At 36.3% G+C, this 17,365-nt stretch overlaps 1 protein-coding gene across 2 annotated transcripts in view; it reads left to right on the forward strand.

The window, feature by feature from the left end:
- Nucleotides 1–17,365, forward strand: part of TNKS (tankyrase) — a 187,519-nt gene that overhangs the window by 23,967 nt on the left and 146,187 nt on the right. For both annotated transcript variants that reach the window (XR_002825161.1, XM_004383374.3), the window contains exon 2: nt 5,105–5,329. Coding sequence is in view for 1 of the 2 variants with exons in the window: in XM_004383374.3 (XP_004383431.1) it covers nt 5,105–5,329 (225 nt within the window). In the remaining variant the exon portion in view is untranslated. The remainder of the gene's footprint in view (nt 1–5,104; nt 5,330–17,365) is intronic.

The raw sequence follows: 17,365 nt of genomic DNA on the forward strand, positions 1-17,365 counted from the left end.
CCCTGCTACTCTGTCTCTCAAAGTGTTTGATTGTATTCAGGAAACTTCTTAGCTTTGGTTTAGTCCAGTTGTGCTGACTTCGCCTGTAGCGTGTGCGGTCCTTCCCTTCACCTAAGATAATTCTTATCTACTATCTAGTTAGTAAATATCCCTCACCCTCCCTCCCCACCCTCATAACCATCAAAGAATGTTTTCTTCTGTGTTTAAACCTTTTCTTGAGTTCTTATAATAGTGGTCTTATATAGTATTTGCCCTTCTGTGACTGACTAAATTCACTCAGCATAGTAAGTTCCAGCTTCCTCCATGTTATGTTTCATGGCTTCATCGTTGTTCTTTATGTTGCGTAATATTCCATTGTGTGGATATACCATAATTTGTTTATCCATTCATCTGTTGATGGGTATCTAGGTTGTTTCCAACTTTTTGCTGTTGTGAACAGTGCTGCCATGAACATGGGTGTGCGTGTATCTATTTGTGTGACGGCTCTTATTTCTCTAGGATATATTCCAAGGAGCGGGATAGCTGGATCGTATGGTACTTCTATTTCTAGCTTTTTAAGGAGGCGCCAAATCGATTTGCAAAGTGATTGTACCATTTTACATTCTAGTCAGGGTAACTTTTTATTGCTGCTTGCTTGCCCTGACCCTTCCCCTAATGGCATATCCATAAACTGATTTGCTAAAACTAGACATCTGGGAGCCAATCATCCTTACTTTAAAACCTATCCCAGTTCTCAGGTCTTAGATATATCTACACTGCCAATATCCTAATCCAAGCCACCATCAATTCTTGCCTACACTACAGTAAGAATTTTACTTAACTGATCTGATTCACCTCTTGAACCTCTCCAGTCAGTTTTCCACATAGCTAACTGATAATCCTTTTAAGACTTAAATAGAATCAAGTAACTTCCCTTAAATGGCTTCCCACGTACTTATAATAAAATCCAAACTTCTTACCCATAACTTACAAAGCTGTGGCAGATATTATTGGTTATCTTCCCTAAAATTCATTTTTTCCTCAATCTTCACAAACAGATCCCGGATTTTGTTGATGGTAGCACCATGCCCAGCTAAAAAAACCTTTATTTTCCAACCTTTTTGTAGCTGGGCAGATGACATGTTTTTGGCTAGTAAGATGTATGGATATAAAGGTACTCGGGGAGACTGTTCCTTCCTTAGTAATAAAAAGGCTGAGAGAAAGCCTCTTTCTCCCTTTGCCCTTTCTCCCTTGTTTGGGAACCAGTACTCTTGTGACCAGGAAGTGACAAGTAAGTGGAAGAAAGCTTATACATGCTAAGGAAGCCAGAGTGGAAAGATTCTTTAAAGAGCTTCAACTCCTAATAGCATTGTTAAACTGATGTATGAGCTTGGATTTTCTATGCCTAGACAAGTTGTGTGACACAAGTAAATCCCTACTTTGAGCCTCCCCTGGTGGTGCAGTGGTTAAGCATTCGGCTGCTAACCAAAAGGTCAGCAGTTGGAATTCACCAGCTGCTCCTTGGAAACCCTACAGGGCAGGTCTACGCTGTCTTATAGGGTTACTATGAGTTGGAATTGACTTGATGGCAGTGGGTTTTTTCTTTTTTGGGGGTAGGCCTCCCCTAGTTATGTTTCTGTTGGTTGCAACTGAACGCATTCCTGATATAAAGACCCTACATGATCTAGTCCTTGCCTGTCTTTCTGACCTCATCTTCCCCATTCTTCCTGCTGACAGTACTACAGCCACATTAGTTGGCAGGCAAATCTTGACTGACAAACGCCTGCTAAAATCTAAACTCCTTGTTGTAACTCTTAACGGCTCCGTGTAATCTGGCTCTGCTGAGCTCGCGTAACCTACCTCAGCCCTCTCTATCAAAACAGCAACAAAAACCTTCAGCTACCCAATAATCCCTGAAAATATGTGCAAGATGTTACTGGAGAAAAACACAAAACAGAAGGATATAAAAGATGTGAATTGATAGATGTGTACAATACGTATGGGTTAGAAGACTCAATATTGTAAAGCTATCAACTCTACAGATTTTTTTTTTTTTTTTTTTAATAATACTGTTTTTGGTGAAGGTTTACACAGCAGTTTAGGCTTCTATTCAACAATTTCGACACAAATTGTTCAGTGACATCGGTTACATTCTTCACAATGTGTGAACATTCTCAGTATTTCCATTCTGGTTGTTCCATTTCCATTAATCTGGTTTCCCTACCCCCTTCCATTCTCATTGTTATTTTAAAGTTTAGTCTCATGTAGATGATTTTTTAAAGGAGCACAGTACTCATGGGCAATATTCTTTATTTTGTAAGCCAGTCTGTTATTTAACTAAAAGATACCTTAGGGGCTACTTTTGGTCAGAATTAATTCAAATCGATTAACTATCGAAAAAAACAATCTAGTAAATTGACCTCTTTACTCATTTTCGCTGCTAACCTCCACCTGCTTTTATATACAAATATGTACATATACACATTTATATTTTATACAAAATTCTGTTTTTATATGATATGAAAACAGGAAAACATTTCATAATCCTACTACTTAATGACTTAGTCTTTTTTTCTATCCATCTATACTTTAAATAAGAATGTATTTTCCCTGTGCTTTCTTTTTAATTTTTATTATTTTTTTTAATTCTAAAAGACTGAGAACACCTTCTCATGTTGTTAAATTTTCTATAACATCCTTTTTAATACAGGATGATAGTATATTATATGAACATGCCATGATTTATTTAATAGAATCTCTGTTGTTATACATCTAAATTGTTTTCATGATTTTCTATTATAAATAATGCTATGATAAACATTCTTGATGTGAAATCTTTGTTCATATATGTGAAATCTTTGTTCAAACTTTTTATAATAAAGTTTGAAAAGTGATATTGAGTCAGAGGGTATAGATGTTAACTGCTACATTTTTTCCTAAAATGTGATACTAATTATACTCATATTGTTAATGTGTGAACACAGTTTTCATTTACAACATTCTCATTAATATGAACCTTTTTATTTTATTTTATATTTTAGATCAAAGGTTTTGATAAAAAAGTATATACTCAATAATTTTGTGAAAGTATAGATGGAACAGAAATTGGAATGTTAACAGTTTTCAAAGAGGCAAGTTGAGATCCAGGGCATCTATTTTTATTGTTGTAAAGAATACATAAAATACACAGAATTTAAAAAAGAAAACTAAGTCATCTGTAATAATATCACATGGGTTACTTCATTTTTGTAGTTTTCTCCTTGTTTTGTTCACATGCTCCCACATGATTACATCATACTTCCACACTGAGATAGTGTAGACGTGTAGTGAAGCATCTAGCTCTTTTCATTTATTTTATAAAATAAACACTTTACTATTTTGCTTCACAGTTATGATAGTGGATGTTTTTTAAATACCAAGTGATAAGTTAAAAAGTATCTTATTTTAGCTTTATTTGATTGTTAATGAAAAAAGCGAAGTAGTTCTCAAACATTGTTAGAGCACTGATTAGGGAAATGTGAGCTTGCACTCACATGGAAAGAAGGAGAATCATGAAGTCTTCTGGGTAATAAAAGTGCCTGTGGCCTGGTGGAAAAGTAGGGTTGTGATGGTAGAAGGAAGAAGGACACTGAAGTTAGAGAATAAAACAATATCTAGTAACTATGAAGTTCTGCAGGTATTTAAAAAAAAGAACGACAGAAAACTAGCATAATGGTGACAATTGCTTTATCACATACCCTATACTTTTGGTGTTCGAGTTACTAATACAAAATTGTCTGCTTTTTCACCCAAAATATTTCGCTTAATTTGAAGAATATTTTCCATGGAAAACTAATTCTGATTTTGTGATACATTAGATACATTATCTGTGGAAACATCGCCTTTACTTTGGAGACTTTTTCTTAGAGCCTGCTTTCCTGGAATGCATACGTTTCTATAGACATATTTTGAAATGTATCCAGCTTTTTTTAAAAACTTTTTTCGACGTGGTACTCATTTATTTGGTCTATATATGCATAAAATGGAGGAAGATATGACTCTCTTACTGCCTTTTAATTTAAGATGCTATTTTCAAAAAATATTACACAGTAGGTAATAGTACGGTGGTAGTGACAATCTGCCAATAAGATCCAGTGAGATAAAATGCTCACATTTACAGTTTCCTTTTAACCCATTGCAGTCTTGCTTATAATTTGATCACCGTACTAATATTACTTTAATTATCAATGACCATTTTTACACTCTGTATTGATCTTGCTAAATCCTCATCATGCTGGGCTTCTTTGCCTAATTCTGTTGACTACCTATTTTGAAACTTTCCCTTTGATTTTAATAATGTTGTACTTTTTTGGTACTTCTTACCTTTCTAAGTGTCTGCCTAGTCTTTATACTGCGTTAGATCCTTTCTGGTTCTGGTTTTTCCCCTTTTTTGTCTGAAAACTGTGATACTTCTTACCAATGCTCTGATTCTGTATTTCCAAATGCCTGTATTTCTACTTGTTCGTCTTGTTGTTTCCTCAAACTCAGTAATTCCAAGCGCCAGTTGCTCACTTCTTACCTACTCATTTCATTTAGTTTGACCATCATTTCCTACAGTAGATATTTTGGCATCATCTTTGATTCTTCCTCTTCAAAATCCCCTGTAACCAAACCGTTACCACGTATTTCTGGTATTTTTGTATTCCTCTCCACTTCCCCTACTGTGACGTTTAGTGTTGTCATTTATCTTAAATTCATTTGTCAGCAGTATTTAAATAAGCTTTATTTCTTAAAAATATTGAGTTGAGTTTTGTACATAGAATTTTGTCTTGTGAAGCATGAGGGGAAAATGAGTACCTTGGGTATGTGTATCATTCTTTTTCTATTTCTAGCACAGTTTCCCTGCACATAATAGGTTTTTAAGAAAAAAAAATTTTTTTAATTAACTGTCTAAAGGAAGAGCTTTCGTAGTTCTGTGATCTGTGAGATGAGAGAATCAGTTTGAATGGTAGCCATTTTTTTTTCTTTTTACTCTTTTTGCTTTAGTATACAGTACTTGAGTTGTTCATATTTCTTAAGGGAATTCTAATGATTCTTTTTAAAATATTGATTTCATGTATAAGACATTTTTCTGCTTTCTTTTTAGGTTTTGGAAGGAAGGATGTTGTAGAACACTTACTACAGATGGGTGCTAATGTCCACGCTCGTGATGATGGAGGTCTCATACCGCTTCATAATGCCTGTTCTTTTGGCCATGCTGAGGTTGTAAGTCTGTTACTGTGCCAAGGAGCCAATCCAAATGCCAGGGACAACTGGAACTATACCCCTCTGCACGAAGCTGCTATTAAAGGGAAAATCGATGTATGTATTGGTAAGTACAATTTGATGATATCGAATATCATCTGACAGTTATATAATTTTAATAAAGGTTTACAGTTTGTTTTTATTTTTTGTTGTGACAGAAATAGTGTTCCCTCAGAACAGATAAAGAAAGGTTTATGGCTTCTTTACTTTAGAAGCAATTCTTTTCCATCCAAAGGAAAGCAGAGAGATGGTAATCTAAAGTTGGTTAAGGACAAGATTCACAACATCAATTCTCCAAATGCAAGTCAAGTGCCAACTGGTGTGAAACTAAATTTTGATGGGTTACTGTTACCAAATTTAATTTACAGTATTTTTAAAACACTGCAAATTTTCCATCCTTGCATCAGTGAGAACTATGCTAAGAGATCAGATAAACCCTGGAAAAATTAAAAAGAAAAGATCTCTCTCCCCAAGGAAATTAAATTGTAGTAAGGAAAAGACTTCCGTGGGCCAAAACAACCTAATTTTTTTCTCAGAGTAAAAATTTAATAGATGAATTAAGGAAAGACAGCATTAGTAGCCTGGAAGATCACATGTGAGAAATATCCCCAAATAAAGAGCAAAAATGTTGAGACATGGAAATCATGAAGAAAAAGATAAATAAATCCAGGAAAGTCAACTTATTTTAAAAGCTTATGTGTGATAGGAGTTCCAAAAGGGGGAAAAAAAAGAATTGATAGAAGAAATCGATAGTAATTAAATAAATGATAGGAAAAAATTCCCTAAGCAGAGAAAAAGCTAAGTTTTGAAATTGAAAATGTTGGAGTTTCGTGCTGATTGATGAGAAAAACCCACCAAAGTAGATATATACTGAAGTTTTCTAGGCAGAATGAGTAAGTTGCCTACAAAGCGGGAAAAAAATGAAGCAGAGAACTTTTCATTTCCAGTATTGAAAGCGTGAATACAGTGGAATACCTTCTAAAGACTACTAGAAGAAAAAGATTAAACTATAATTCCCTTGATAAAGAGCAGTTCTTCAGCTTCTTGGGAATAAGAAAAGCTGAATAGAGCAAATGACGTTGTAGTAGAGAAAACTCCTGCCACTTGCTTTCTTTTTTTTCTATATTTTTCAGTAATCCTTGGCTTCATTTGACTTACGTGCAGAGACTGAGGGGATCCTTACTGAATATCTTACTTGGGATCCCAAAATTCAGATTACTGCTTAAAATCTAAACAGTTGGGTATTTTCAAAAAGTCTTGATTTTGTAGGTTCAATGGCATTATGTCATAGTGGTTGGAGTTGTCGTAGAATAACGACATGCACTCTATTTAAAAATAAAATGAAGAGAGATTTATTGAAAGTAGAGACAGCTCGAGCTGGGGACACGTTAGATCTCACAAAGTAAAAGCCAGTGCTCTGAAAAGCTACAGTCACATGGGCATAGTCATAGGGTTGAATCAGGAACTTAGCTTATAATATTCTCATTGGTAGGTGAGCAATCAGTGATGTGGAAGGCAGGATATCTTAAAGTGGGGCTTTGACTGGGATTGGTTAGCAGAATATATGTGGGTTAAGGGGGTTGGGAACACTCTCTGAAGTAGTGCTTAGAAGGAGGTAACAAGATGATTGAAAGGGGCCAGGGTCTGCTACTTCTCTCCAACCAGAGGCCCAAAGCCATCAGCATATGAATGGGAGGAGGTTAGTCAGCTGGTTCCACCCAGCCAGAGGCCTCAAGCCATATGCATGTGAAGAAGTCAAGGTTACTTTCTCAGGAATGCAGAAGCAGAAGTCACAAAATGGAGTGGGAGCCTAAGCCTGAACCAGGCTTTTCAGGTATACCAGGCACCCCAATTTTTAAAGCCCTTACACATTGTCAAAGAGACCAGAGTCCTTGATGAAGTTACTTAACCTTTTAACCTTGATGGAGTTAAAGTTATTTAAATGGGGATAATAACTATACTTCTGTTGTTAAAAGGATTAAATGATATAATGCAAGTAAAGCTCCTTAGTGTAATATCTGTGTATTTGCATGTGTATATATAAAATCTGTATGGTATATGCTCAGTAATTGGCAACTGCTCATTTTTATTATGAAAATGATATTAGAAATAATTTTTCTATTGTATTACATGTTGATTTATTGATACCTCTATATTTACTGTAAATGCAAGAGAAAATATAGATCTGATGGTATTTTTTTTCTTAAAGTCTTTAAGCAGATTGGTTTATTAATAGATATTAGGCCAACTATAAATGTAGTATCATGTAATACCATAATTAAAACAAAGTTGGCCATCTAAATGAACTATTTAAACAAAAACAGCTGTGTCTCATTTTCCCATCTCAATTCAGAACTTTCAGTTAATTATTTAATATGTAATGGGATTTCTGCCAGTTTTCTTTTTTTATTATTTCCAGTTTGGAGATTCCCTGTTACAGGATTATGTTTTCTCTTTTCTTCCTCTTCCTTTGCCATAGAAAGATAAAGGAGACATGCCTTAGCTTGTGATCAATTCAACTAGATGAAACTTAATTTTGTTCCATCAAATGTAATACATCAACCCAGTTAAGATCTTGGTTAAAAAAAATGTTACAGGAGACTGTTACAGTATGCAGTATATATGATTTATGTATAAATACACATGCATGTGAGCATGTGTGTGTATGTATGAAATTATATAGAGCCCAACTGGATGAGTTTTTAAATTATAGGCTGCATGAAGATGAACAGAGGAGTTCTCAGGAGTATGGAGTTGTGGCAAGAGGGACGACTGTTCGTGGAGTGAGAGTGATTGAGGGCCGTTGTGGTTTCTGGGAGGAGCAGTGAGATAGGAGTCGGGACCTGGAGGCTACTCGTGGGTCTGCCCTTAGCAAGCGTTTTGACTTGGGACAGAGTACTCTCTGTGTCTCAGTTGCTTCATTTATGAAATGGAAAAAACGAACTGTTCTATTTATTTTTAGTTTGCTGCAGTTTTACAGAGATAACATGAGACGTTAGAGTGCCATATAATGTGTTACAGTTGTGCTTTTAAAACTTTTTGTGATTGTAAGAAGTGACGTGTAATATGTGGTACGTCAAATAGGACACACCCCCCAACAAGATGTCCATGTCTTAATTCCCAGAACCTGTGAATATGTTACTTTACATGATGTCATGGATTGAATATGTCCACCCAAAATATGTGTCCACTTGATTAGGCCATGATTCCCAGTATTGTGTAGTTGTCCTTCATTTTGTGATTGATATGATTTTCCTATATGTTGTAAATCCTAATCTCTGCCTGTGGTTAATAAAGCAAGATTGGATTATGTTGAAGAGGATTAGAGTGGAATGTAACACCCTTGTTCAGGTCACATCCCTGATCCAATGTAAAGGGAGTTTCTCTGGGGTGTGGCCTGCACCCCTTTTATTTTACAAGAGATAAAAGGAAAGGGAAGCAAGCAGAAAGGGGGGCATCTCATACCACCAAGAAAGCAGCACGAGTAGCAGAGCACGTCCTTTGAACCCAGGGTCCCTGTGCTGAGAAGCTCCTAGTCCAGAGGAAGATTGATGACAAGGACCTTCCTCCAGAGCTGACAGAGAAGAGAAAGCGTTCCCGTGGAGCTGATGCCTTGAATTTGGACCTGTAGCCTACTAGACTGTGAGAGAATAAATTTCTCTTTGTTAAAGCCATTCACTTGTGGTATTTCTGTTATAGCAGCACTAGATGAATAAGCCATATGGCAAAAGGGAATTAAGGTTGTTAATCAGCTGCTCTTGAGATGGGGAGATTATCCTGGATTATCCATCTGAGTGGACTCAGTAATCATCACCAGTAAACCAGTTGCTGCTGAGTTGATTCCGACTCATGGCAACCCCATGTGTTTCAGAGTAGAACTGTGCTCCATAGGGTTTTGAGGGCTGTGACCTTTCAGAAGCAGATTGCCAGGGCTTTCTTCTGAGGTGCCTCTGGGTTGGTTCAAACTGCCAACCTTTCATTTAGTAGCCAAGCACTTTACTTTTTGCACCACCGGGCTGCCTAAAGTAATCTCATGGGTCCTTAAAATTGGAAGAGGGAGGTAGAGAGGAAATCTGAGTGATGTGGTGTGAGAAGGAGTCAGTCTGCCATTGCTGACTTTCACGAAGGAAGGAAAGAGGCAGGTATCTTCTAGAAGCTGGAAAAGGCAAGGAAATGGATTTTCCCCTAGAGCTATCAGAAGGAATACAGTTCTGCTGACACCTTGATTTAGCTCCCTGAGACCAGTGCCAGACTTCTGACCTTCAGAACTGTGAGATAATAAATTTGTATGGTGGTGTTTTAAGCCACTGAGTTTGTGGTAGTGTCTCATAGAAGCAATGGAAAACAAGTACATGGTAGAACATCTAACGTCAGTTTTTCAAAATTTTTTATATTTAGCATCTGCTTAAAGAAGAGGTAGAATAGTTCTTGATAAAATTAAAACTGCTTTCTTGGTAATTCTTTTTCTTGGTAATGGTTAAATTGTCACCCGCTTAGGATAAGTAGCAATTTATGTTGGTAAATAGAGAAGAATATTACTTATACTCTTAAGATAATTATAATAAAGAGGATAAATTAATAAACACATGGTGAATTTATGTTTGTACTTAAATCATTGTTCTACTTGAAGTGGTTATATGACTGACACAAACTTTAGAAGAAAAGAAATTTTGTATATACTTGTTTAAACTGAACATTTCTTTTTAATCTTTCTTGTCATCAGGAGCTACATGATAAAAGTTGGAGAAGCAGTGTATCACCTGACCACCAAATTATTTCGTATATTTAAAAATGGGAATTTTACTGTCTTCAGCATGAGGCATGATTAAATACTTGAGTTTGAATGGAAAACTAACTAAGGCCCTAAGATCTCATTCTTGTCTGGCTCTCAATCAGTGTTACCGTAGGCAGATTGTAATGTATGTGCTCTGGTGAATCTATTTCTGAAACAAGTAAAGTAGCTATTAGAAAGGTTTACTGTATGAAGTGTTTTGAGAACATTCAAACTCAAATGAGCCGTTTGGTCTCTAGTTTATTCATTGCCATGAAAACAAAGCAAAGGTGTTGTTCAAGCCCTACTGCCTCATTTCGAGTAAGGCTAGGGAGAGGAAGCTTATTAGGGCAAGAAGAAATACGTTAACGGAGTGGGAAAAAGATAACGTTAAAGACATTATTGTCATAGAGAGTTAAATGCGTGGCAAACTCTCTTGGTGTGGGGATTTGTCCTGTTAGCGTTTGTTGACATCTGTATTTACTTTCTATAGTTTGCTTTAGCTTGCTGTGAGAAAAGGAAATTTAGTAAGAGTAGAGGAATTCCTGGTAAGAATAAAGTCTGTAATTCTTAAATGTGAACTCTGGAAGGAAATATTTAGTTGCTCAATGGGTGATCAAATGAACCCCCAAGTGGCCCTGGCTCTATCCCTCTGATCTCACTTTCCCCTCGGAGTTATTTTATTACATTTCTTTGTTCCTCGGTGACCATTATAAATCGGCAGTTTGTTTCAGAAAACCCATTTCCTACCATAAAAAATACAATTTATAACATCACTAAATAAAAACATAAGTACGTGCCTTTATAAACAGTTGACTATAAAACCAAATTCTACTGTAAAACTATTTTAGAACTCTTCCTTTTGGGGCATTTTTCCACATAGGCAGAGTTGAATGAGGCCTTTACAATTATGACTACAGTGAAATTTGTATTGAAACTACTTTGTTTTCCTGGTAAATCTCCCACAGGCATTCATAGGCATTCTTTATTGCCCTAAGGACTTTTACATTCAAAATTAATTTTATCTTTTTTGAGTATTTTCATTGATGATTTGAATTCTGATATTATGCTAGTGGATCTCTTTTTAAAATGATGAAGCCTTCCCCAAACCCCTCACTGAAAACTTGTGATGTCTTACCTTATCTGTTAAGTATTTCAGAGGAACATGTCTTTGCTGATGTTGTATGCTTTGAAGGCATATGGATTTGTTTCACCCAGTCATGAATTTGGCAGGCTCTATGCCTCACGAATCGGTCCACTGCACCTTATAGTCATCTTCAGTGATTCAGTAGTATCGGGTAGCATTATTAAATACTAGCTCGATAAGATTGTGTGGGCCATATTATAAAGACACGAATATGCCTGATGTATGGGAGGGAGGCGAGGTTCAACTTTTAGCTCCCAACCTCTTATACGCTGACATTCTGCCGTACTCAAAAAATATGTATGTAACATCTATGGTGTTAATTGGCTTAGGTGGTCTAGGAAGCCATCAGTTATTTACTAAGTACCTACAAAATCTTCACAAAACTAAAAAATATTTACTAAGTCAAATATATAATACGTTTTCTCATCTGTTTCTCTGACTGTTGAATCTATGGATTTTTGCATAATGAACTGATAAAACTTATATCACACACTTTAAGAAGTGTTCCTATTGTGTGGTCTTTGCTAGATTGTTACTTGCCAATATATTGTCATATATTTTTGAATATTTATAGATTTACAGGAAGGTGCAAAAAACAGAATAGAAAGATCCCATGTACTCTTCACGCAGTTTCCCCCAGTGGAACTCCTTACTGTGGCCATGCACGTACAAGTTTTTGTTTGGATGGAAGTTTTCATTTCCCTGGGATAAATGCCCTGGAATATGATTGTTGGGTCATATGGTTAAGTATATGTTTAGGCTTTTTTTAAAAAGAAATTGCCAAACTGTTTTCCAGAGTACCATTTTCTGTTCCCACCAGCAATGTTTGAGAGACCCAATTTCTCTGCCTCCTTGCCAGCATTTGGTTTTGTCACTATTTTTTATTTTAGCTGCCTTAATAGATATGTTAGGTGCCCTGGTGATGCAGTGGTTAAACACTCGCCTGCTAACCAAAAGATTGGCAGTTCGAACCCACCAGCCACTCCATGGGAGAAAGATTTGGCAGTCTGCTTCTGTAAAGATTACAGCCTTGGAAACGCTATAGGGCAATTCTACTCTGTCCTGTTGGGTCACTGTGACTTGGAGTCAACTCCATGGCAATAGATCTGGTTTTTGTTTTTGTTTTCTACATCTTATTAATAAACTGAATTTTTCTTAAGATGTGTTTCTTCTTTTTGAAGTCCCTAGCTCCATGTACAGTGCCTTGCACATCATAGTAGGTAATCGGTAATGTATGCTCAGTGAATGATTGAGTCACATGCATGTGAACTCTGTGGTAACAGTGGGTAAGGACAGCCATGACATGATCTGTGTGCCCCATGGTTTCCTGGGAGGTAGAGTCTCTATTTTCTTTGGGCAGACATTCAAGTCAGAAGACAGATTTTTGACCACTGAGTGTTTTTTGTCCTGATAACATTCTGAATATTTTGTTTCCATGAAGGATTATGTAGCAAGTATTTTAAACTCTGTTTCTACTTGTTTTCAAACATTTACTCATTTGCTAAGTATTTATTGTGCCTTCTCAGTACCAGGCACTGTGCTAACCATTAGATTTATACATACAGTGGCCAGTAAGACAAAGGAAAGTATGAAATAAAGTTAAGCATAGATGTTCACTTCTTTCCAAGCATTTTTTTTTCTGTTCCAAGTTTCATTCACATATAGATTATAAAAAAATAGTAAAGTAGCTGAACTTTCTTATTAATAAGTAGATATTAAAATATCCATTTGGGCAGTTTTAAATGTGCCTTTAATACTAAAAATACTAAGATTTAGAAATACTACTCTGCAAGGAAGAAAGGCTTAATACTTACGTTGGAACATAAATAGTGAGCATCAGTTCTGTATCATTGAAAAATTGTTTAGTATTTTGGCAGTAGCCTTGGGTGGTAAGATCATTGTAGCTTTTTAAATATTTTTTTATGGTATGTCATTGCTCTACTGAGCATAGGAAATTGCTTTTCGGCCTACCTTGTTTTGTAGTTGGTGACGTTTTGCAGTGCACAGAAAAGCACCTTATAGTTTAACCCCGTTCTTGATCTAATAAAGGAGAACTCTGCTAGGAGTCTTGATTTAGTCTGTCGCATTATCTGTTCATACATTGTTCCATAAATGACCTGATTGAGGAAAAGTCATTTATGCCACATCTTCCTTCCTCATTGCAAAAGTTTGTTGAGAATTCAGCGAAGCCTTGAGAATTTTATTCCCTTGGTTTTGTTTCATTATTATCTCCTCCCCCTTTTCCTGCCAGAGTGCCTCCCTTCTGCATTTTTAACATCAGTTTTCCATAGAAAAACTGAATTAGGATCTTTTAAACAAGTCTCAATGCAGTATTTTCATGAAAAGTAAAAGATGGCAAAATCCTGTACTTGTATCCTTTTGAAGGGAAAGCAGAGCCAGGAATGATAGTAATTTTTCCCTTCTGATAGAATCCCCGGTGACACTGAGCACTGTTAGCTTGCTGTCTTGCCCACTTATGTTCAGACTGCTTTCATGAAGTTTGAATATTTGTGCCTTTCCCTGGTAAGTTTGGCAGTACTTTAGGAGGCATTCGGGATAATGGTGGTAAGTTCATATTTTGAGTTTCGTTGTATTTTATGTAGAGTATCCAGAAAAGCACAGGTACGAATTTCTTCATTTCCCTAAGGCCTTAAGAAAATGTCAAAGACGCTTAAATTAGGAAAAAGAAAAAGGCAGAACACAACAACAACCAAAAAACATTTTTAAAAACATACATTTGAGCTTATTGTTCAAGTCAGTTCTTGACAGGAATTAATTATACATTTGCATTTACTTTTAGACTAACCATGATGGTTCAAAAAAATCTGTGGGTTTCAGTGATATGTATAACTTACGTTTGGGGTTATAGGAAAATGGTATTTGAGGCAAATGGCTCATGTTACTGTACAGACAGTCCTCACTTTGCATAATTATGATGTTATCTGAGATTCTTGCATATTAGAATTGTGTCCTCACTTTGCACAGTTCCATGGTGACTGAGATTTCAGAGCAGGCCCAGATTAGAGATAAAGATTTAAGGAGTTCTTCTCATTCCTCGTTCTCAACTGACCAAACTAGAAAGTTTTTAAGTATGATAATTATATTTTCAGGCTTTAAAGAAGTGGTATATGTGTTTATTGTTTCAGTTTTTGAATTATTTAAATCTGCTAATTCTCATTTTAAAATGACGTGGAGGTTAGCCTTTTCATCTTTAAACAAAATCTATCTTGAAGCAAAATCCAGAATTGAGAATGTAAACCTTACTGTGAGTTATTTCATATTTTGCCCCTGATTATGACAGCATAAGTAAGACTTACTAAGAAATCCCATTGTGTATCTAAGTACATATGTTTTATTTTGGGTCAAGCTTGAAAATGTCCAAATTTGATGTGAAACACATAATCATAATTAGTGATAGACGACAGTTACTTTGTTTTGCCTTCTGAAGGGCATAGTTTTGAGTGTTGGCTTTCGAGAGAATATGCTTGAGTATATGAGGATTGAGGGAATAAGAGCAAGAAATGTTCTGGTGGGCCCCTACAGTGGAAGCTTGGCTGTCATGGGTATTGCTCAGAATCATAATCTCCAGCTTTTACACGGGAGGATTGTTTGATGAGATTGGGAAAAAGACATTGATCGTAAGAGTAGTAGTATAAACCCTGTAGTATTTGGGACATAGTTGTGCCTTTCGGAATTGACTTAAGGGGTAGAAAGCTTGAGTTAAGGTAGAAATTTAGTGCTTGGGCTTTAGAATTAGATGCGAGTTCTAGCTTTACCACTAAAACACTGTGAACTTGCACAAATAATTGATTGCTTTGGGCCTCAATTTCTGATTTATGAAATGGACATCTTACCTACTGCATAAGATTATTAAAAAAGAAACAAAAAAAAACCCGGTTGCTGTCAAGTTGATTCCAACTCATAGCGACCTTATGGAACAGAGTACAACTGCCCCATAGAGTCTCCTAGTCTGTAATCTTTACAGGAGCAAATTGCCAGGTCTTTTCTCCTGCAGAGCTGCTGGTGGGTTAGAACCACCAACCTTTCAGTTCGCTGCTGAGCACTTTAATCACTGCACCACCACGGCTCCTCAGCATAAGGTTGGTCAAACCTGCTGCCATCGAGTCAATCCCAACTCATAGCGACCCTATAGGACAGAGTAGAGCTGCCCCACAGGGTTTCCAAGGAGTGGCTGGTGAATTCGAACTCCCAACCTTTTGGTTAGCAGCCAAGCTCTTAACCACTGTGCTACCAGGGCACCTTAAGATTGATAGGGGACATTAAATGAAATAATATATCTAAAGCAAGTAGAGCTTCGGTCAATGCGTGTTTCTTTCCAGTGTCTTTCTCCTTGTGTGGCAACAGTAAAGTGTCCTCATGGGTCATTTTTGTATTCTGACAAAAAGTGGATGCCTAGTAAAAGCTTAATGACTGACAGCTTGCCCATTACCATATTCTGCTTGTTGTGCCCATCAGTGCTAATTAGTCCTTTGTTTTTCATCCTTGTCATTTTGTAAACCTGAGTTGTGATTTGGTAAGACATAGATTAAGTTTTATTTTATTGAAGTTCAAGACTTTTAACCTAGTCAAATAGAGACATTGCAGATAGGATAACAGAAAATTTTTAATGTAGCTTGAACCTTTTTCCCACAAATATTTCAGTAGCAGGAATATGAAGATTTCATGGTTTGCTGTGACCGAGTAAAAGTGTATGAAAACTTGATAAAAGTGAAGAGGTGTGAACAATGGTTAATCTTTTCTAAAGCAAATTAATCATGAGTGAGTTGTTTCAAGCTGCCAGGGGGTGTCATAGCTGCCGTTTCTGAACATTACAGCCTGCTAGGAATGAGAGAAGGGAAGGGCAGAGAAGGAATCACTTTAAAAGAAAAAGGTGTTATTTCCCTCTTCAACATGGGGGAAAGGAGCTGAAGCAAGATGTGAAGTATGTGATTGAATATTATTATTAAGAATAATAGTTAATAGGATAGTTTATGGAACTGTAATAGAAAAACAAAATTAAGTTAAAAAAAGTTATTTGGTCTATACACCTTAAGTTATGTGTTTTGTCTCCTTCAGATTGAAAGTACAATAGTAGATTGACGTTTCAGACTATTGAATCAGTTCTTAGAAGCATAGGAACGTAATGGTAGTGATATAGTTTGTTGAGAAACTAAAGTTAAAAGCAGAATGAGAATATTATGGTACAGGTTCAATCCTGTGTTCCTTGTGGAAAACGTTTTTAAATATGTAACTTTAAACCTTGTAACTAGTAGTATTAAAACTGATTTTAATTGGTTTTAGTGAGAAGTTTTATCTGAGAGAAGATGGGATTAACAGTTTAGGGAAGGACTCAGAAATGCAGGTGGAGAAGTTTGGCTAGGGTTTGCCTTTTTTTCCCCAGGGATAGACTGGGTAGCACCTTTTGCATGTGGACATTGTCCCTGCAAGTCAGCTAGTGTGATCCTGTTATAAACTTGGTCAGATCACAGAGTTACCTGGGTATTTCACTTAGTGAGTCTAGTCAAGTTTTAGAAAAAGTAATCTTCCCCTAACTAAAAGGAAGCATGAAACAGTAATGACTGGATGCAAATGAATTCATTGTTCCTAGGGCTAGTACCAGTTTGCCTTTATTTCAGTCCAATGATAAATATATATTTCTTGGCACTCTTTGTGTGTGTGATACTAATTTTGGGAGGCAGATGGAGAGATCCTGATTGGGAAGGGATAGTGTGTTTATTGAGTTCCTATTAATGTGCCAAGAACCAAGCTTGGTTTATATATATTGCCTCATTTAATTATAATAGCAATCTTTTGAGATAGGTAGTGTTTCATGGAAGAGGAAATTGAGATGATAGAGGTAAAGTAACTTGCCCCAGGTCAGTCAGGTACTAAGTACAGAGCAGTATTCTAAAACCCAGATTTGTCTGACGCCTTGGTCAGTGCTTTCTTTCAGATTTTGTTTTCTGGGGTTTCTAGGGGGAAAGAGAGATGCTATTTATATTCATTCTTACAGTTATTCCAGTGTCACCTTATCTTGTAGTAAATTGTTTGTGTAAACAGATAATGATGATTTAACAAACGCATTGTGCCCTGGCTTACCTCTGTTCATTGCACAAAGGAAATAATTGATTTTGAGTATAAAAATCTGCTATATACACAAGTAAAATTAATTTAACCCAGTATAT

This window comes from Trichechus manatus, unplaced genomic scaffold, assembly GCF_000243295.1.
Source record: "Trichechus manatus latirostris isolate Lorelei unplaced genomic scaffold, TriManLat1.0 scaffold00109, whole genome shotgun sequence".
NCBI classification, from domain to species: domain Eukaryota; kingdom Metazoa; phylum Chordata; class Mammalia; order Sirenia; family Trichechidae; genus Trichechus; species Trichechus manatus.